Here is a 22,251-nt window from a genome sequence, read left to right as displayed (position 1 = left end):
AAGCAGAAGATATTAAGAAGAGGTGGCAAGAATACACAGAAGAACTGTACAAAAAAGATCTTCACGACCAAGATAATCATGATGGTGTGATCACTCACTTAGAGCCAGACATCCTGGAATGTGAAGTCAAGTGGGCCTTAGAAAGCATCACTACGAACAAAGCTAGTGGAGGTGATGGCATTCCAGTTGAGCTCTTTCAAATCCTTAAAGATGATACTGTGAAAGTGCTGCACTCAATATGCCATCAAATTTGGAAAACTCAGCAGTGGCTACAGGACTGGAAAAGGTCAGTTTTCATTCCAATCCCAAAGAAAGGCAATGCCAAAGAATGCTCAAACTACTGCACAATTGCACTCATCTTACACGGTAGTAATGTACTGCTCAAAATTCTCCAAGCCAGGCTTCAGCAGTACGTGAACCAGGAATTCCAGATGTTCAAGCTGGTTTTAGAAAAGGCAGAGGAACCCGAGATCAAATTGCCAACATCCGCTGGATCATGGAAAAAGCAAGAGAGTTCCAGAAAAACATCGAGCAGAGGAACCAGAGGTCAAATTGCCAACATCCACTGGATCATGGAAAAAGCAAGAGAGTTCCAGAAAAACATCGATTTCTGCTTTATTGACTATGCCAAAGCCTTGGACTGTGTGGATCACAATAACCTGTGGAAAATTCTGAAAGAGATGGGAATACCAGACCACCTGACCTGCCTCTTGAGAAATCTTTATGCAGGTCAGGAAGCAACAGTTAGAACTGGACATGGAACAACAGACTGGTTCCAAATAGGAAAAGGAGTACGTCAAGGCTGTATATTGTCACCCTACTTATTTAACTTATATGCAGAGTACATCATGAGAAACGCTGGGCTGGAAGAAGCACAAGCTGGGAATCAAGATTGCTAGGAGAAATATCAATAACCTCAGATATGCAGATGACACCACCCTTATGGCAGAAAGTGAAGAGGAGCTAAAAAGCCTCTTGATGAAAGTGAAAGAGGAGAGTGAAAAAGTTGGCTTTGAGCTCAGCATTCAGAATATGAAGATCATGGCATCTGGTCCCATCCTCTTCATGTGAAATAGATGGGGAAACAGTGGAAACAGTGTCAGACTTTATTTTTGGGGGCTCCAAAATCACTGCAGATGGTGACTGCAGCCATGAAATTATAAGACGCTTACTCCTTGGAAGGAAAGTTATGACCAACCTAGGCAGCATATTCAAAAGCAGAGAGATGACATTGCCAACAAAGGTCCATTTAGTCAAGGCTATGGTTTTTCCAGTGGTTATGTATGGATGTGAGAGTTGGACTGTGAAGAAAGCTGAGCCCCGAAGAATTGATGCTTTTGAACTGTGGTGTTGGAGGAGACTCTTGAGAGTCCCTTGGACTGCAAGGAGATCCAGCCAGTCCATCCTAAAGAAGATTAGTCCTGGGTGTTCATTGGAAAGACTGATGCTGAATTATCTGCAACTCCAATACTTTGGCCACCTCATGCGAAGAGCTGACTCTTTGGAAAGGACCCTGATGCTGGGAGGGATTAAGGGTGGGAGGAGAAGGGGACGACAGAGGATGAGACGTCTGGATGGCATCACCGACTCAATGGACATGAGTTTGAGTAGACTCCGGGAGTTGGTGATGGACAGGGAGGCCTGGCATGCTGATTCATGGGGTCACAAAGAGTGACTGAGTGACTGAACTGAACTGAACTGAAACTTTATAAAACCATTTTCATGTCACCTTCTTTGAAATATGGTTGTATTCTTGTTTTATGGATGACAGAATTAATACTTGGATTTAGAAATGTACCAATTCCATATAATAGTATATGACCCAGTTAGGACTAAAACTCATTATCTTGTGTTTCCAAGGGCCGTGTTCTTCACTGATACTGTTACGTTTCTGTTGCCTCACCATAGTATCCTATACTCATAATTCTTACAGTTTGTTGTGTTTTCATGTGCATTATCTAATTTGATCCTGAAAAACTTTGTGAGGTGCATATAGTTCAGATATTACTAATATTGGGCTTTCCAGGTTGTGCTAGTGGTAAAGAAACCTGTGTGCCTTTGCTAGGAGACGTTAAGAGATGTGGGTTCAATCTCTGGGCCAGGAAGATCTCCTGGCAACCCATTCAGTATTCTTGGGAATCCCATGGACAGAGGAGCCTGGGGGGGCTACAGTCCATAGGGTCTCAAAGAGTCGGATACGATTGAAGTGAGTTAGCATGCGTTCATGCATTGTTAATATGATCTCACTTTGATAACGAAATTGAAGGTAAGCTAAAGTTAATGATGTGAAGTAGCCAGGACCACTTTCTTAATCCTTTTGTTTTTTGTGTGTGTCTACTCACCTTTCCTGTTGTTCATGTTTTTCTTTTTAGTCTAGATAATTAACTAGTTTTTTTTCTATTAAATGAAGGCTTAAAAAAGAAGTTAAATAAGTTTAAGAGGTCAGTACTATAGTAAGTAAAAAGAACAGATCCAGATCTGAACATATGCCTTCTGGTTGCTGTTCTCTTGAAATATTCTGTTCTGGAATAAAGTACCTACTGGAAAACCAACAAGTTTCTTGAGACTTGTATGTACCCTGATTGAGAATTATTCTGTTAGATGTATATAAGATTATTTGGAGAGATCAGAAGTGGACGTTGGTGATATCAGTTATAATGTCATGTTAACAAAAATTTTTAACATTTATAAAATTCAGATGAAACAAATGTGAAATGATGACATTCTTAGTGAAGATCAAAGTTTTAATATTTGAGTATTTTCACTTAAAAATACCCCAGGAATGAAGTGATAGATTCTCCCCAGCCTACCAACATTCATATTATTTACTAAGGTCCAGAATTTTGTAATTTATTTGATACTTTTAAAATAGGAACTAACCTGCTTTTTTAAGAATTATTATTATTATCCCTGCAACTTGTGTTTGAAGAGTGAACGAGGTAGGAAAGAAACAGTTTGTATTGTGTAGATGCCTTATGTTCCTTTCATCTATTCTAAACAGCTGCTATGAGCCATTCTGAAGTATTGGTGTATTAACTTCTTATGGCTGCTGTAACAAATTACCACAAACTCAGTTGCTTAAACTAACAGAACTTGATTCTCTTACAGTCACAGAGGCCAAAAGACTCAAATTAGTAAGTCTGGACTGAAATAAGGTGTTGGCAGGGCTGTGCGCCCTCTGGAGGTTCCAGGGGAGAATGCGTGCCTCACCTCTTCCAGCTTCTGGGGGCTGCCCGGGGTTAATTGGTTTGTGACTGCATCCCTCCAATCTCTGCCGCTGTGGTCAGATTACCTTCTTCTGTCTGTGTCAGATCTCCTTCTGCCTTCTTATGAAGTAAATGTGATTGTACTTAGATAATCCAGGATAATCTCGCCATCTCAAAATCCTCAGTCATGCCTGTACAGTCTTTTTTTTTTTTTTTTTTTGCCATGTAAAGTACCATTCAAAGCTTCCAGGGATTAGTTTGGGGATGCCTTTTGCCAGAGCAGTTATTCAACATACCCCAATTCTTATTGCCTCTCACTTTTTCTTCATCTTTCCTGTCTCATCTTTTCTCTTCTCTTCTATTTTTATTCTTTTTCATCTTCCAGAAGCACAGGATGTTAAGTAGATGGAGTGGGTATGATCCAGACTTATCAGGATTTGAATAGATATGGTCTAGATCAGTAAGTGAGCCTTATTGCCCCTATAGAGTACCAGACTCTGTTCACATTAATTTTTTGTTGTCATCGAATCAGTTGACAGTAGTGGAATCTTTATACATTCAGCATGCTTTTTCAAAATAATTATTGAATCTTTGGGTAAAGCATGTGAGTTAACATGAAATTGCATTTCAGTTAAAGTATCTGTTGATTAGATTGACAGACATTGATATCATTATTGAGAAAAATAGCCAAATAACTATAAGCATTGTTTCAAAATTAATTTTCCTTTAAGCAGTTTTTTTTTTTTTCTTCACAATTGTGTTTTGTTTCAGGGATAGCTCAGACTTGAATCTAATGAAGGGAAACAGAAGAGTTGGCAGAGTTCTGATTCAAAAGTCCATGTCAAGAGACTATTATGATTTTGGAGCCTCTGTTTCCTAATATCTATAATAACAGAGTTGAGTGATTGTTAACATCCTTTCTATGAATAACTCTAAAAGCCTCTGTCTAGTATGTAGTATAAGGTATTTAAAAATCAACAAACATGCAAATAAACAACAAATCTCATGTATTTTGTGCTACTTGAAAAAGGAATCATTTGTAAGGTTATTTTGAAATAGCTGTCCTTGCCTTTTGTTTTTCTGTAGATGGACCACACATCCCCGACCTACATGCTTGCTAACTTAACCCACTTACATTCTGAACAACTTCTACAAGGCTTGAATCTTCTTCGTCAACATCACGAACTCTGTGACGTCATTCTTCGAGTAGGTGATGTTAAAATTCATGCTCACAAAGTGGTACTTGCCAGCATCAGCCCATATTTCAAAGCTATGTTCACTGGAAACCTCTCTGAAAAAGAGAACAGTGAAGTTGAGTTTCAGTGCATTGATGAGACTGCTCTCCAGGCCATTGTGGAATATGCCTATACAGGGACTGTTTTTATTTCACAAGACACAGTTGAATCTCTCCTTCCAGCAGCAAACCTACTGCAGATAAAACTTGTCCTGAAAGAATGTTGCGCGTTTCTTGAAAGCCAACTTGATCCTGGTAATTGTATTGGAATTTCTCGTTTTGCAGAGACGTATGGTTGCCATGACCTTTATTTGGCAGCCACTAAATACATATGCCAGAATTTTGAAGCTGTTTGCCAGACTGAAGAGTTTTTTGAGCTCACTCATGCTGATTTGGATGAAATCGTTTCCAATGACTGTTTGAATGTAGCTACTGAAGAGACTGTTTTTTATGCGCTTGAGTCTTGGATCAAGTATGATGTCCAAGAACGCCAGAAGTACTTAGCTCAGCTACTTAACAGTGTGCGATTACCGTTGCTCAGTGTTAAGTTTCTCACTAGATTATATGAAGCAAATCATCTTATTCGTGATGATCGCACTTGTAAACATCTTTTGAATGAAGCTCTGAAGTACCACTTTATGCCAGAACACAGACTGTCTCATCAGACAGTCTTGATGACACGACCTCGCTGTGCTCCCAAAGTACTCTGTGCAGTAGGAGGAAAATCTGGACTGTTTGCCTGTTTAGATAGGTAAATAGAAGGCTTTTAAAGGATGGATGTGACGTGGGTTTGATCCCTGGGTCGGGAAGATCCCCTGGAGGAGGAAATGGCAACCCACTCCAGTATTCTTGCCTAGAAAATCCCGTGGACAGAGGAGCCTGGCAGGCTATGGTCCATAGCGTTGCAGAGTTGGACACGACTGAAGCGACTTAGCACAACACACACTAATAGATTGTATACTCTTAAAATTTGCTGAGTTTTTAATATTTGTAAAATAGTTTGATTTTCCTGTTTACTTTCTCTGCTTCTTTTTGATTTTTTCTTCTCTTCTTAAAACACTTACCTGTTTGTTTTAATCAGATTTTTGTCCATTCTCTGTAACACTCTCAATTAACCCCTCCTCCCTCTGAGTGCAAAAATTTTATCCATCCTACTTACTCGTGAAGTTTTCTTTTTTTTCTCTTTGTGAAATCATTTACATCTCTGAGTCAGACTAGGTCAGAGGGGATTTATTATTGCTAGCTACATCAGACGATGCTAAAGAAGAGAGCTAAGAATATGTGATGAAGGCAGACTGGGAAAAGAATGTGTCTGAATGAGTACAATTAATCAGAATAACCACTAAGGAAATAAAAAATAGGATACTAATACAAGTCTTGGAATTTCCATGCAATTGATTTCCTTTATGTAAATATTTTTTAACAACAGTAGTAAATAGGTGCTTTCTTTCCTAATAAATAGGAGTTGTCAGACTTTTTCTGTGAAGAGCCAGCCAAACAGTAACTATTTCAAACTTTGTGGGCATATGGTCTATTGTAACTACCTGAGTCTGTCATTGCAGTACAAGAGTGGCCATAGACAATACATAAACAAATGAAATGGCTGGGTTCCAATAAAATGTGTTTACAAAAGTAGCTGGTGGGTTGAATTAGACCCATAGTAATCATGATTTAGAGCATTCCACTGGTATCTTTAGTCTGTTTTTTATTTTATATTAGATATAGTTGATTAACAGTGTTGTGTTATACAGATAACTTTTGTACATTGAAAGTATAGCTGGATGTTACCTTTGCTTTTCTCCTAACTGAGATTGCTTTGTGAAAATGTTCTATGTTTAATATATTTCTTTAATATTTAATATTCTAAAATATTTCCAGATATTTAGTAGAATGAGTTTCCTCCAATAAGAGGAGATTTTTTTTTTTAAATCAAAGTCAATTGGTGGGTTCTTTATCTTTTAAAAAGTCTCAGTGTACATTTTAATTGTAGTTTAAAACTGGTATTGTTGAGGTTGAGCTAACAATACCTTTAAAATTCCATTGTGCCCCTCCTTGATACCATCTCCTTCTCTCCCCCAGAAGTAACCACTATTCTGAATTTTTAATGGATTATTCCTTTGCATTTTGTTGTAATTTTGCCACATATATGCCCCAATATATAGTTAGGTTTTGTAAATTTTTATATATAAATGCAATAATACCATATGTATTCTTCAAGAACGTGTTTTCTCATTGAACAGAAAGTTTATAAAATTGAGATTGCATGAGGAAATAGTTCATTTAGTTTCACTGGTATATGATATTATAGTAGATGGACATAATATAACATTTTCTTTCTATAATGACTATGATAACTATAAAAATTAGTTGAAATGGTCCACATATATAGAAAAGTTCACAAATCCCAAGTATACAGCTCAATGAGTTATCACCAAGTAAACATTACAAACCATTTCACAAAAAGAATATAACCAACACTCCAGAAGCCACCCTTAAGGTCCCTCCCTGTCCTCTCTGAAGGTAACTGCTACCTTCGTTTCTAATCTAGAGATTAGAAATGGTTTTGAATTTGATGGAAATGAAACTGTGTTACAGAATCAGTTTGGCTTGTTTCCCTGAACATCATATGCGTGAGGTTCATTGCTGTTGCATGTAGTTGTAGTTTGTTCGTTTTCATTGCTATACAGTATTTTGTTACAAGATATGCACAGTTTACGTATCCATTTTATAATTGATGGAAAATTTGGATTATTTTCAGTTTTTGATTATTAAAAATAATGCTACTGTGAACATCATTGTACACATATATATATGTGCATTTCTTTTGCATGCATATCTTGGAATGGAATTGCTTAGTCATAGGGTGGACACATCACGTTTATGCATTCTCCTTTTGATAGATGATTGTGTTGTGCTGCTATAAATATTTCTCTATTTGTGTCCTATTTGCAAAACAATCTGTCTAGGCATTCCGTAGAATAGATACACAAGAATGCAATAGCTGTATCAGAGCATATGTGTATCTTCTATTTTACCAGATGTTGTTTATGGGCCATTTTGATGTTTTAAATTTTAATGTTTGTCTGCTTGTTCTTTAGTGTGGAGATGTACTTTCCTCAGAATGACTCTTGGATTGGTTTGGCTCCCCTAAACATTCCTCGCTATGAATTTGGAATATGCGTTTTAGACCAAAAAGTGTATGTTATAGGTGGTATTGAAACTAACGTGCGTCCTGGCATCACTATCAGAAAACATGAAAATTCAGTAGAATGCTGGAATCCTGATACAAATACCTGGACTTCTCTCGAGAGAATGAATGAAAGTCGAAGTACCCTTGGAGTAGTGGTACTTGCAGGAGAACTTTATGCTCTAGGTGGTTATGATGGACAGTCTTACTTGCAGTCTGTAGAGAAGTATATTCCCAAAGTAAGAAAATGGCAACCTGTGGCCCCCATGACGACGACAAGAAGCTGTTTTGCTGCAGCAGTGCTGGATGGAATGATATATGCCATTGGAGGGTACGGTCCTGCCCACATGAACAGGTATTTAACTTCATCAACTTGCATATGCTTGTGGATTTTTGAAAGTATCATTAACAGTGATTTCTGGATTTTAAATGATTTGTGCATATAAATGAACTCTAATTTTAAAATAATGTTAATAGGTATTTGGGAAACTTAGGTCCATATGAGAGTATGCCTGTAATAGATCTACATGAATATTTAATACACACCTAAAAATCAGTTCCCACTTATTAAATTTTACATTCATTCATTCAGTATAAATGGGCTGGATTTTAAAATTCACGAGTCTGAAAATATGGTGAAGTTAGATCACTTTAGATTTGGGATAGTATGTGTATGTATAAGTGTGTGTGTGTGGGTGTGTGGGTGTATGTGTGAATGATCTGTTACTGTACTGCTTAATAGAATAAAAAAGTGAAAATGTCATTTCTATACACTTTTAAGGTATTATAATGCATCATAAACTTTAAACCTTATTTAATATGCCTTTCTGGATTCTTGTTCTATAATCATACATGTATCATTATGTATCTGAGCTGTGCTAGAGTTTAAATGTGAAATTTCTGTGTTTTGTAGTATTCTTTTAATAAAGGAGAAATAGATATGAGAAAGTATAAAATGACTGCTTATATGGAAAATTAATCATAATTCTGAACCTTGGTTGAAAGTTGAAGTTCTAAAAATACCATCTCTAATAGGATTTTTTTCCCACAAAATTTTTAATTTTGCTTAAAAGTTTATAGTATTTATCTGTAATAGTGGTATGCATTTTACTTATTATAAGCATTTTAATGAAAGAATGTGTGGTGGTTTGTTAACAGACTGAGAAAGTAGTTACACAATAGTATTTCATCTACAAATTTTTATTTCTGTGCAGACTAAATTTTTCCTCCTTTTTGTTGCTCCTTTGGTTGAAGGAAAAGTATTTGGAGCCTAGATATGCATTTGTGTTATTTGAAAAGCTGCTAGCAGAAATTTGTAAGATAAAAGATTATGTACTTTAAGTTTGAGATAATGCTGTTGAAGTTTAAGTTCTTGTTACAAGTTTATCACTAGACTCTTCTTGTTCGGTGACTTTGCTCTTACTCTTTTTATCCTGGTATACTTTCAGAAATAGTTATAGTTTAGTCTTTTAGTCTAGCGTACAGCCTAGTCCCTATTCTGAACTCCAGACTGACTCTCAAATGCTTCAGGCTTAGGCTAGAACCAGAATAGGCTCAGCCCACTTGCCTTTGTACCCCCTCAGGACAAAGCATAGGCTTAGAGGCCTTCTGGGATTTTCCAGGGAAACTTTCTTGGAAATTCTGATTTGATTTGAATTTCCTAATCCAGTTTGGAAATGCCAGGAATTCTGTGGAATACACACTTGATCTAAATCCTGCACGACTTGATCTGAATCCTGAATGGATTCTCCTGAATGACTCAGATTATTATGATTAGCCAGTTTGTGTTTGGAAACCTGTGGTGTTTGTTCTGCAGTAAGTCACCATGAATTCACCTATAAGAAAAAAATCCTGTTTCCTCCTCACCATCTTTCCTTCTCCTTAGTTGTGTGGAAGATCCTTGGTATCTTTAGGAAGCATCTATGTTCAGTATGTGATTTTCAAAGTCCTTTCACGTGCATACTCGTTCGACTTTATTCTTACATGAATCCTTGATGTATTATCCCCATGGTTGCAGATGAGAGGAAATGACTTCTCTAGGATTACACAAATCCAAAGTAGTAGGGCTAGGGTTTACTCAGCTTTGGGTATGTGTTACTACTTGAATCCAAATTTTCTGACTTCAGAAGCTCTATACCCTTCATACACCTTACTGTTCGTACAATATAATGGAGTAGGATATGGCTGTTATTGCACCAGTCTACAAGGTAAGCTTTTATCCTGCGATTTTATCAGCAAAATATAAATATTTGGAACAAACTACTCTTGTTTTATGTCTGTCCATTTTCACTTTTAAACTCTGGGGGGTTTTAGTTGCTTTAGGAGGAAGAGTGACACAAAGAATATGTGAATTAATTCTTTCTTTTGTGAATGTTTGCAGTGTGGAGCGTTATGATCCAAGTAAAGACTCCTGGGAGATGGTTGCATCTATGGCAGATAAAAGGATTCACTTTGGTGTGGGTGTCATGCTAGGCTTTATTTTCGTGGTGGGTGGACATAATGGTGTTTCACATTTGTCAAGCATTGAAAGATACGATCCTCATCAAAATCAGTGGACTGTGTGCAGACCAATGAAAGAACCCAGAACAGGTAATAATAACGTCCCAATATCTAAACATATAGGACAATATGTTTTTATAGTGATATTCTTAAAACAGTAGTTTCTTGGGATATAACAGTAAATGACTTGTCCAGAAAAAACCTTTATGATGAACTTGACAGACACCTTGATTAGACAAAACTATATAGATTTCTTACTGTGATTTTAATATGCCAGTGCACATATTGTTATTTTTTTAAACTTGTAGAATACATTTTGAGAAATACTGATAACAGAAAGTATCTGATAGAAGCTCTTTTTGTCCATGTAACAAATGTCATTTTATGTGTTACACATACACACACACACACACACACACGATCTTTGAATTGTTCTATTTGTTTTTTTTTTTTCTTTTTTTTTCCTGTACATCAGTGGTCTCCCTGTTCACTTTCAAATGTTCTCTCTTCCTCAAGAGATACAGTTGATCTGGAAAGGATTGGACTTCAGGTTTCATAAAGATAAATACTTTGAGGAAAAGAAGAAATTATCCTTGAACCCAAACTCAAATCACATGATTTTAAGAGGAATATTTTACTGGTGGAAATGCTTTAGGAGTATCCCTTTCATTTATGATTAAAGAAATTGCTGAAAAATAAACATACAAAGGAAATTGAAAAGAGAAAATGGGATGCACTATTTTAGTCATCTACTATAATGAGTTTCTGTGGTACCATTGAGTGAGAAAGCCCAAAAACAATGAAAGTATAAAATAATTGAGTAGCCTTGTTCTTTTTAGAACTGTATATAAAGTAGAATTTATAAAGCATAAATTATATAGTTTAATGTATGTTTAAAATGTCAATATATTTGAAAACAAGTAAATGTTTTTTAAAAAATATAAATTTAAATTGAGAAGAAAGCTTGTGGGAAGATACATACTACAGTCTTAATATTTTAACTATGGTGGAGAGGAAGAGTAGGATTGGGGAGAAGAGATGAAGGAATACTTAAGCTGTTTTATACTAAGGGATCTTTTTTTTCCGGTAAGCACATATTGCTCTGTTGCTTGTAAAATGAATAATAGATTGTTGAAATGTGTTTTAAGAAAACATTTAAATACAAATTTACTTTTCGTGTGAAGTCAGCTTCATGGTTAACATATTTTTCCTTCTGTTTTTTTTAACCTACCTTTCCTAGGAGTTGGTGCTGCAGTAATTGATAACCACCTTTATGTAGTTGGTGGTCACTCAGGGTCTTCTTACCTGAATACCGTGCAGAAATATGACCCTATCTCAGATACATGGCTGGATTCAGCAGGCATGATATACTGTCGCTGCAATTTTGGACTAACTGCACTTTAACTAGTGTGAACTTGTGGAAATAGTGTAGTGATGAACCTTGTGACGCATGAGAGGATACCCAGGTTCCTGAAGCCGCAAAGCTACACTGCTTTCTTTTTTAAGTTAAAATGGCATGAAGACTCAAAGTTTCATTGGGTACTTTGAACTGACAAGTAGCTTTGATTGCTCTTGATTACATAGTGAATCAGTAATAAAAAAAAAAACCCACAAAAAACAAAGATCTTGCCAACTGAATTGTGCACTTTTTTTTCCCCTAATACTGTTATAGAATAGTTTTCTGTTCATAAGTGTACATGTGGAAAAACCCTTGCTGCTTTTAAAAAAAAATTAGCTTTCTTCCTTCTCCTTGTTGTGCACCATGATGAGAGACGCTTAGATGCTGGAGTGTACTGAGTGACTAGACATTGCTGATGCTGTCTGTTGGATATACACATTTTAAACAAACAAAGGGCTGCTCCCCCTCCACCCCCCTCCCCGGTACTTTTAAGGGTTGTAAATTACATACCATAGTGAATCACCTGGATTTTCTTCCTGCTAAATGGCTTTAGGGCTGGGGATATAATAAGTTTGCAAGATAAATGCTTTTACTATCATGATTTGGAGTCCTGTTTAAGCAATCAGATATTTACTGTGTATGCCTTTTTTATATGGGCAGGTTAATGCTGGATGAATTTAGTTACCCATCTATGCTATGCTAAGCATGGATAGAAAGAGTTAAGCATATCCGTTTCAATTTTTTTTTATAGCAGTAGGGCAGGCTTCCCAGTGTTGATGTAAATATTTGACAGATGTTGCCACCCTTAGTGCACATTGAGATTTTTCATGTAACCTTACAATAATTTTAGTTTTTCAAGACTTTTGTTTGCTTTTTCAAAGTGTTCAGATATAAAAATGGTGCTAACTGTAGGATCTATTACAAGGCTGTGACAATGTTCTTTTGGATGTTAAATATGAAATATGCATGACATGTTTTTATAGTATGTTTCATTTTTACTAGCTTGGTTCATTTGTGCTTATTAAAAATGTTGGTGATTATACTAATATTTACATCCAAAAATTATTCAAGCAGCCTATGTTATGCTTTTCATGGTTCCTGAATAGTGACTTAAAGAAAGATATACTTTGTCTCTTTTTGTTTTGCTGGATGTTATATGCCCTTCTTAAAAACAGAAACATATGCATTAAATATAAAGCACTAGGCAGTTAAGCATTACATTTCTTAGGTAACTGAATATTTTAAAGTTATTGAGGAAAACTGGAACTCGATGTTTACTTGAGTAAAGGTTCTAATTCAGTTCTCCTTTGACTAAAGAAATGATCTTTTAAAGTAAAATTGTTTGCTATAAACTAAGTGACAGCTTATTTAAAAGAACAGACTAATTCCTTTTGCTTTGCATGTTTTCGTAAATGTCCGTTAAATCTCGAATATGTTACTTTGCATTAGAGTGTTGGTACTTGCATTTTTGGTACTGTAGTAATTTTGTTTTCCTTATTTTTTTCTTTCGTTTTTCTTTTTCTTTTTTAAGACTGCCCACTGTCTCTTTCATAGTCTCTTTAAAACTAATATATATTTGTCCTCAAAAAAAAAAAATTCATACTATATTCTTAAGTGCCATAATGTTCTGAACTATTGTTAAGAAGCCATTTATAATTATAAAACATAGGTTCATTTTTAGGATATGTGTTATTTCTTGAAAACTACTTATAGCCAGGCAGTTTTCCGTCTTCCTTGTTCTTCCATAAACTGCCAGTTGTAGATTTAAATATGTCCTACAAAACTATGTGAACTCATCTTTAATCGTATAGGTAGTTTCATGCTTTATAAATATTTGCACAGATTATAAAACCTTGCAAGTGAATTTTAGTCTCTTTCTAATTAAGAATTCAACAAGAGCTACTAATAAAGTTGACAGGCTGAATATTTTCTATGTTGCTTGTTTGAATAACTTAATGATATATAGCAATAACTTTTTAATTGATTTGAATAAATCTGTTGAATAGAAACAAGGTGCACTATAGTGACTGGCCTAGATTTTATTTAAAGAAAGCAGTTTAAAGCAATTGAAAATAGATTGCCTCACATACGTAATTTTAAATCCCCAACTCAACTTTCTCTCTGTTTATATCAATCAAGAGTTTTTTCTTGATAATACTAAAAATATTAATCCATAGTTAAATACATCCTATTCCATGTTTTTAATTCCCTCTCCCCAGAAGATAAGGGAATTTGAAAGACTAGAAATTTATTTTAATTGTAAACAGATCTATGCTATACATCTTATTTTCACAATATTTTCTGTACATATCATTCACACTGTCATGTTAGTATAAAATATATAATCATTTGATAAATTAGACCAAAGGCATAAGTTGATCATTGTTTTGGAACAACCTAAATTTCATCTCCGTGAAGACTAAATGTGAAACATCTTGGGCAATAGTACGAGCCATATCCTAGAGAACCAATTATGAAAACCTGGGAAAAGGAAGAGAAAAAACCCTCAAATTTAGAAATATTTATGTTAGGCTTGCTAAACCTAACTGTGCATAACAACTAGAGGTATCGTGACCTGAGAACTGATAACCTTAGAATAGAGCCTTCTTGTTCACATTTGTGAGAAGTTTCATTACGAATACTTTACTGACAAATTGTGAATTTAAAGCCACATTTCTTATGTTAAAAAGGATCAAAATGTTTTAATATAAATTCCCAGGACTGAAGATTTTAAAAATAATTTTGTACACTCAAGGAAAGGAAAAGGCTATTTAAGATTGCCTAAACTATTTTGGAAAAGAGTACAGTGGGAAATAGAAATTAATCCAATCAGCTAGAAAACAATTGCCCTCTGTAATTATGATAAGACTTAATCTGGTAGGAACTTTTTAGCCATTTAATATTTGTTGACTATAGTCATAGAACTCAAGTGATTAATGTAGTCCAAAGGATAGTTTAGTTACATAATTTCCACATGTTATTGCTCATACTGTTTTACACATGAATGAATATTACATTATAGGATGTACTATCAAGTAATAGAATGGCATTAGGTTTTGAAAAATTATTTTGGTAACTTGACGAATATGGAGAGTCTACTATACTTACGAGATACTGTGCTAGATGCTATGGGAGCTAGGAATATAAAGCAAATATAGCCTTCATTCAAAGAGTAAAATAGAGTGAGGGAGACTTACACCCAAATAACTGTTATGGTAAAGGGTGAATCTAATTCCTTATTTCCAACATCATGAGAAGTGATCAGAGATCCAATTTGTGTATAAACATTTGTGTCTTCTGGTGTCCAATTAGGTTTTATTGACGTGACATAAAATAGAATTATTTAAAAAACTAATATTTATATAACTCCAGCTTTCCTAAAATTGGATAATATATTTTCTAGTAGAAATACAGAATTATAGAAAATTTTAAAAATATTTATTATGCTTTCAAGGCTCTGGCTGACTTTGAAGGAAAAAATATGTAAATATAATGCTGTTTGTTTTCAGTTTTGGCGTTGGATTTCTGGTATCGTCACCTAAGTGCTCATTTTCAGGAAAATCAGATTCTACAATAAATATACTGCTTCAAGTTCAATAAACTTGTGATAACCTCTATAACCTCTGTAGTTTGAAAGTTAAGAACTTACAAAGATGTCACATGTCAAGTTAACATCCAGTTCTACTTCTTAACCTTTTTTTCCTTTGTAAAACAGCACTTTAGTTAGTAATGATTTAATTAGATACAGTTATTCTGTGGCTGCATATATATTAGATTTCACTTACAGTATGTTAATTCAGTGTTGATATACATTTGAAAAGAGTGAGGAAAACAGTAAGTTTTGAATACTATAGGTTTACAAGTTTTCTTACTGTCGTGAATATGGAGTTAAAAATCCAGTTTACGTCTCTGCAGAGAGAAAAATTGTTATCCATATGTCTTTTTATCGTATACATATTTAACTAGAGATAATTTATTGTTAATTTTGTCAAATTATCATGTGTAACTCCCGTTTATTTTAAAATACTAAGCAAAAAGTTCCAAGTTTGCCTTAAAAACAAGTGAAATTAAAGAACTGGATGATAATGCCTATATTTTTGCCTTATGAATTGTGCTGTATCATAAACCAGAGATGGTTTTGATTTTAACAGGATTATGAAATTTTGTAGATGTAGAGTACTAATATTTGTACTCTTGCAAAGAATGTGATCTAGTTGTGGATTATGTTAGTGTTTAAATGTTTTTGTATATGTATTTTACCTCTGAATATGTATCTTTTTAGCATCAGGGTTTTATTTTATTTTTGTTTACATAGTGAAGTGGCATTTAACTTGTTGAAGGTTGTATTCTTTTGTCTTTTATTTTTAAAGTTCTTTGTGTGTGCTATTGTGGTTATGCTCTGTATTGACTATGGTTAAATTTCATTTAATGTGAAATATTTAAAATAAATATGAAAAATAAGACTGTGTGTGTGTGTGTGTCCATTGTTGTGAATTGACCGAAAATAACTTTGCCATGCTCAACTCTTAGGTTCTTTTCAGTAGATAGTGGCCACAGAAATTGGAGTTGAATGTGGGATAGCTACTTCTTTACATCCTTCTTAGCAGGTTATAATGAAAACATGTCTTTAAACTAGATTCTACTACATATTTAGACTCTCTAGATTAACAAAGCAAGATTAACAAATGGATTCTGATAACCCTTGCATACAAGGGCTGGAAATATCTTTAGACATTCCATGTATCTTAAAACTTTAATTTCCCCGGTAAATATCCCTGACATTTAATATACTAATTAGCAAAACATTGGATACAGATCAAATTATGGGTGAGAGATATATTTGTATCTGCCTTGAGCATGGGTTTCCTGGTTAGGCGGCCAGCTACCACATCCCTCAACTGCATTCTTAAATGAGGGCAACTCCTAGAGTTGAAGTAGAAACAGATACATACTGAAGTAGTTAAAGAGTATTATAGATGATATATATAAATACTCATTTTGGGAAGACATTAAAATATTGGATTTAAGATTTCTAGACTGGATGCTTTTGAAATTCTGCTTTTTAATTCCAGTGAAAGTGAAAGGACTGTAGCCCATCAGGCTCCTCCATCCGTGGAATTTTTCAGGCAAGAGTACTGGAGTGGGTTGCCATTTCCTTCTCCAGGGGATCTTCCTGACCCAGGGATTGAACCTGGGTCTCCTGCATTGTAGGCAGACGCTTTTACCGTCTGAGGCACCAGGGAAGCCCAAAATTCTAAGACATTCACAAATCGCTTTCATGTTACCCAGAAAATCTGTCAGCAGTTATTAGAGTTTGGTATGTTTAAGACATAGTGGAAGGTGTAAAGGGGTAACAAGCCGTATCCTACCATCTGCTTAAGGATTGAAAAAGACACCTCATTTGTGTTTTTGGTTTTTGTTGTTTCAGGAAGGGAGAATAGAATGCCACTCTGGCAGAGCCCTAGCAGTGCCTCTCATATTCTTTCTAAAATTACTAGATGCTTTTCTTGTTTGAGGCCAGTGTGGGAATGGGAGTGAAAGTTTCAACTCAGTTTGGTTGAGTGGATTGTAGGAGTCAGCAGTATACTCATCATGGGATACAAAAAACTGTTTCAAGAGTCCAAACTATTAAGGCCAGGAGTAAATTGAGTTCTGTGTTAAGACAGGCTTAGAACAGTTCAGATGGTTTTGGTATGTCTTCTTCCCTCCCTCTTTTTAATAGAAATGGAATCTTCTGGTACCCATCACCCAGCTTCAACAATTAAGCACATTTTGTTAATCCTGCTAACTGCTGCTGCTAAGTCGCTTCAGTCGTGTTCAACTCTGTGCGACCCCACAGACAGCAGCCCACCAGGCTCCCCCGTCCCTGGGATTGTCCAGGCAAGAACACTGGAGTGGGTTGCCATTTCCTTCTCCAGTGCATGAAAGTGAAAAGTGAAAGTGAAGTAGCTCAGTCGTGTCCGACTCAGCAACCCCATGGACTGCAGCCCACCAGGCTCCTCTGTCCATGGGATTTTCCAGGCAAGAGTCCTGGAGTGGGGTGCCATTGCCTTCTCCATGTTAATCCTACTTTTCCTCATTTTTTCACCCTTTTTTTTTTTGGCTGAAATACTTTAAAGAGAATCCCAAACGTGCAATTTAATATAACTGATAAATAATTGAGGCTGCATCTCAAAGTGATAAACACGTTCAAAAATTTCATTCTATGAGCTCCACTGATATAATCACACTTTAAACATTTAATATTTTTATAATATTTAGTATTTGTTGTTTAGTTGCTAAGTCGTGTCTGACTGTTTTTGTGACCTCGTGGACTGTAACCCCCCAGGCTTCTCTGTCTGTGAGATTTCCCAGGCAAGAATACTGGAGTGGGTTGCCATTTCCTTCTCCGAAAGATCTTCCAGACCCAGGGACTGAATCTGCTTCTCTCCAATAGCAGGCAGATTCTTTACCACTAAGCCACCTGGAAAGCCCTATATTTAGTATGATCTGTATTAAAATTTCCCTTAAATTCCCTTAAAAATTCTGTCTCAGAATTTTTTTTTCTGTTACTTGGTTGAGTCAGGAGCTAAATAAGGTTTATACATTGCATTTGACAGTTAACACCCCTAAGTTATTTTTAATCTCTGCCCACCAGTCACTGCCTGCCCCCTCTTCATGTCATTTACTTGTTAATAAATGAGATTGTTCGTCTAGTAGATTGTCCCGTGTTCTAGATTTGACTGATTGCTTTTTCTGTGTTTTAACTTATGTCCTATTCTGCTGATGTTCTATATATTAACTAATGGCTATGGACTCCAGATTTTTTTTTTTTGCAAGCATGGTTGATGCTGCATATACTTCCTATTATATCTGAGGCATGTTATGTTTGGTTACAGCACTTCAAGAGATGCTAACATTAATCACAGTTTGGGTTCAGTTGTCAACCTGTTGCCTTCATTATCAAGTTCCCCATCAAACTCTCAATTGGTTTTAGCAGCTGTTAGTACTACTGGATCCGTCATCATGCTGCTGCTAAGTTGCTTCAGTCGTGTCCGACTCTATGCGACCCCGTAGATGGCAGCCCACCAGGCTCCCCCGTCCCTGGGATTCTCCAGGCAAGAACACTGGAGTGGGTTGCCATTTCCTTCTCCAGTGCATGAAACTGAAAAGTGAAAGTGAAGTCGCTCAGTCGTGTCCGACTCTTAGCAACCCCATGGACTGCAGCCCACCAGGCTTCTCCATCCATGGGATTTTCCAGGCAAGAGTACTGGAGTGGGGTGCCATTGCCTTCTCTGATCCATCATCATATTGGGTGGTAAAATGGTAATTTTCTATCTCTGCCATTCCTTTTGCATTTATTAGCTGGAATTCTATAAAAGAAGGCTCTTCCTCATCATTTAGTTGAGTACCTTGAGATAAGGTCTGTACAGGAAACGCTGGGAAAAATATGTGATTCATTCCTTTCTCAATATTTAAAATAATGAATTGGTGCTCTACACAACTCTAAAGGTGATCAAGTATCAAACTCATGGTATATTTTTATATGTTTGTTTGTATGTGTTCCAACCAACACATCTTAACCCTATGGATACCTCCATGAAGTTCCATTGAACGCCTTCTTGCTTTTATAGAATTATTTTCACACAATTTAGAATAATTACAACGAAGTTGTAAGGATAATATAGAAATTGCTGTATAACTTTTACAAGGTACACCAGTTTTTGGCATTTTGCCACTTGTTTTATTGTCCTTTCATTTTTTTCAAGCCATTTGTAATGTTGCATACAGTATATCTCTTTATACCTTAATTCTTAAACACATATATCCCAAGAATAAGGCTACTTATTCTCTTATGTAAGCACAGTTCAGGTGTCAAAATTGTGTTTTGGCTTTTGCTTTACATTTTCTTCCTCAGATCTAGAATCAGCCATTCCTCCAAGGGACCCTGTCACCTTTTGCTGGTAAATGATATGTAGAGATCCCAATGTTTTGCTAGTGGTAATTTCTGCTAATGAGTTGTTATTGCTTGTAGGCTATTTAATAAGCAGAATCAGTAAATGCTTCTTTTAAAATTTTATTTTACTTAAATTTTTTGATTTTAATGACTTTTTCTTAGCCTGAAAATCTTGGTTTCTATCAACATTAACATAATTACTTTATTTTACAACATACAATGGTTTCAAAATAACAATACTGATATAAACAATAAAACCAATAAGTACCATTGAGTCCTTTGTGATTTTTTTTTGTCCTTAGAATGTGTTTTACAAGTATCAACAATAAAAATACTGGTTTTAGAGTGAAATGAAGAAATATTTGGTTAAAACATCCTTGATGTTCAGTGAGGCTATATTAATGGAAGTCTAATTTTTAGGAATATACTTTTAAATTTCATTTTTAAATTATATGGAATATTTACTTAACTGCAAAGTTGAAACTATATGAAAAGATACATTCACATAAGTTTTGTGTGTATTTCCATTTCTTTCACTCTGTTCATTTTTATTTTTCGGCTGTGCCAAGAGGCATGTGGGATCTTAGTTCCCTGCTGCTGCTGCTGCTAAATCGCTTCAGTCGTGTCCGACTCTGTGCGACCCCATAGATGGCAGCCCACCAGGCTCCCCTGTCCCTGGGATTCTCCAAGCAAGAACACTGGAGTGGGTTGCCATTTCCTTCTCCAATGCATGAAAGTGAAAAGTGAAAGTGAAGTCGCTCAGTTGTGTCCAACCCTCAGCGACCCCATGGACTGCAGCCTACCAGGCTCTTCTGTCTGTGGGATTTTCCAGGCAAGAGTACTGGAGTGGGGTGCTATTGCTTTCTCCACTTAGTTCCCTGACCAGGGATCAAACTTGTGACCCCTGCAGTGGAAGCTTGGAGTCTTAAGCACTGGACCACAAGAGAAGTCCCTCACTCTGTTCACAGGTAATCACTTTTATCAGGTGCCGGTTCCTTCTATTTCATTTTGAAAAAATCCTTACCCATTTCCTTAGTAAAAAAGCATACTGTAAAAACACCATTTTTCAACTTAAAATATTTTGGATATTAGTTCATATCAATAAATGAAGATGATTCCTAATCTTTTTTGCAATTGCATAGCACCTTACTGTTTCTAACAATTTTAACTAGCCTCATGCTGATGGACATTTGGGTTGTTTTCAGACTTTTACAAATAATGCCACATTGAATAGCTTTGTGCATTTGGCATTTTGTGTTTTGAACACAGATTTTTTACATATGGAATTACTGGACTAAAGTGTAGATGACGTGAAATTTTGCTAGCTCTTGCCTGTTTCAGTTCAGGCTTCCGTAGATAAAATGCCATGGACTGAACAGAAATTTGTGTCTCGAAGTTCTAGAGGATGGAAGTCCAAGACCAGGATGCCAGCATGGTTGGGTTCTGGTGAGAACCTCTTCAGGGTTGCCGCTTGCCAACTTCTCATATCCTCACATGAAACAGAGCAGAGATGGGTAGTAAGCTCCCTCATGACTTTTATAAGGACACTAATCCCATTCACGAGGGCTCCATCTTCATGATCTCATCTAGTCATGATCACCTCCCAAAGGCCTCACCTAATACCAATACAGGGATGGGTAGGGTTTCAGGATTTAAGTGTTGAAGAGACACAAACTTTCAGTCCATGATATTGCCCAGTTCTCCTAAGAGGTTGTACCACTTTGCATTCCCATCAGTAACAGACAAGAGTATCTTACAGGCTGTTTTTATTAGTTCACCTGCTAGGGTCCTATTAAAAGGCAACATGGTCTCGGGTTTCTTTTGACTCAAATTATGTCTAACACTATTAAGACATGAAAACTTCTTATTTTTAATGCACATGAAAAACACCTTAAATCCCTTATTGAGTAAGGCAAGATTGAGATAAGGATGAGCCAATCACTTTTGTTGTCTTGATCAGGAAGTATTAGAAAGGATATTCTTGTGTCTGCCCTGAAGACACAATTTAATAGAGTAGATGTTCACCAATAAATATAGAACTATGTCTCAAAAGTTTTATAGTCAGATGGCATATAAACTATTTTGGACAGTATCTGTGGATAAACTATTTTGAGCAGAAACAAGATATATTATTATTTAGTGTCTAAGAAAATTTAAGCTATTCATTTTCCTCCAACATTTTTACTTTTGCTTTGTTTTTGCATTTCAAACTAATTCATGAATTTAACATTTTTTCCCCCACAAGTTTGATATTATAGTTTATTCTATGAGCTTATTGGCCAAGGAAATACCAGCAACGGTTTTCAGTCAACAAACTTGAAATATTCTCACAGAATTTAGTTCATCTTCTGCAGCAGCACTACTTAACTACAAATTTCATTTCTTAATAGAATATTGAAAGTGGAATCAGCAATAACTGTAGCGAACACTTTCATGGTGCTTACTGTGCACCGGGCATTAAATGCTATAAGAATAATTCATTAAATCTTCAGCAGAACCTTATGAAATATATTCTATTATTATCTCCATTTTACAGTTAGGAAACTGGGAATTGAAGAGTTAAAGTAATAGGACCAAAGCGACATAACCAGAGTCCAAATCTGGACTCAGGCAATCTGGTTTCAGAAGGTAGTCATTTTAACTGCCATACTCTTGCCTCTTATTGACAAGAAAATCAGTAGCTAAGAACTGATGATAAAGAGAATCCAATGGTAATGTGATCACATAACATGATTCACCTCAAAAGTCTGAAATTTTATTATTATTTTTTTCCTGGCTGATAAATAATCA

At 35.8% G+C, this 22,251-nt stretch overlaps 1 protein-coding gene across 1 annotated transcript; it reads left to right on the top strand.

The window, feature by feature from the left end:
* Positions 1–4,292: 4,292 nt before the first annotated feature.
* On the top strand, positions 4,293–11,530 carry KLHL28 (kelch like family member 28). Its single transcript, XM_068991535.1, has 4 exons — positions 4,293–5,191; positions 7,539–7,982; positions 10,008–10,216; positions 11,367–11,530. Exons 1-4 carry the CDS (start codon positions 4,293–4,295, stop codon positions 11,528–11,530), a joined length of 1,716 nt encoding a protein of 571 aa, XP_068847636.1.
* Positions 11,531–22,251: the final 10,721 nt, after the last annotated feature.

This window comes from Capricornis sumatraensis, chromosome 19 (assembly GCF_032405125.1).
Source record: "Capricornis sumatraensis isolate serow.1 chromosome 19, serow.2, whole genome shotgun sequence".
In the NCBI taxonomy this organism is placed as follows: domain Eukaryota; kingdom Metazoa; phylum Chordata; class Mammalia; order Artiodactyla; family Bovidae; genus Capricornis; species Capricornis sumatraensis.
Note: the sequence above shows the minus strand (reverse complement) of the source record. Positions and strands in the feature narration are given on the sequence as shown.

Excerpts from the sequence above, each read along its gene's own strand:
- KLHL28 (XM_068991535.1), top strand. The coding sequence starts at position 4,293 with ATGGACCACACATCCCCGACCTACATGCTTGCTAACTTAACCCACTTA. Across the intron at positions 5,192-7,538 it reads CTGTTTGCCTGTTTAGATAG|TGTGGAGATGTACTTTCCTC; the intron begins GTAAATAGAAGG and ends CTTGTTCTTTAG. Across the intron at positions 7,983-10,007 it reads GGTCCTGCCCACATGAACAG|TGTGGAGCGTTATGATCCAA; the intron begins GTATTTAACTTC and ends GAATGTTTGCAG.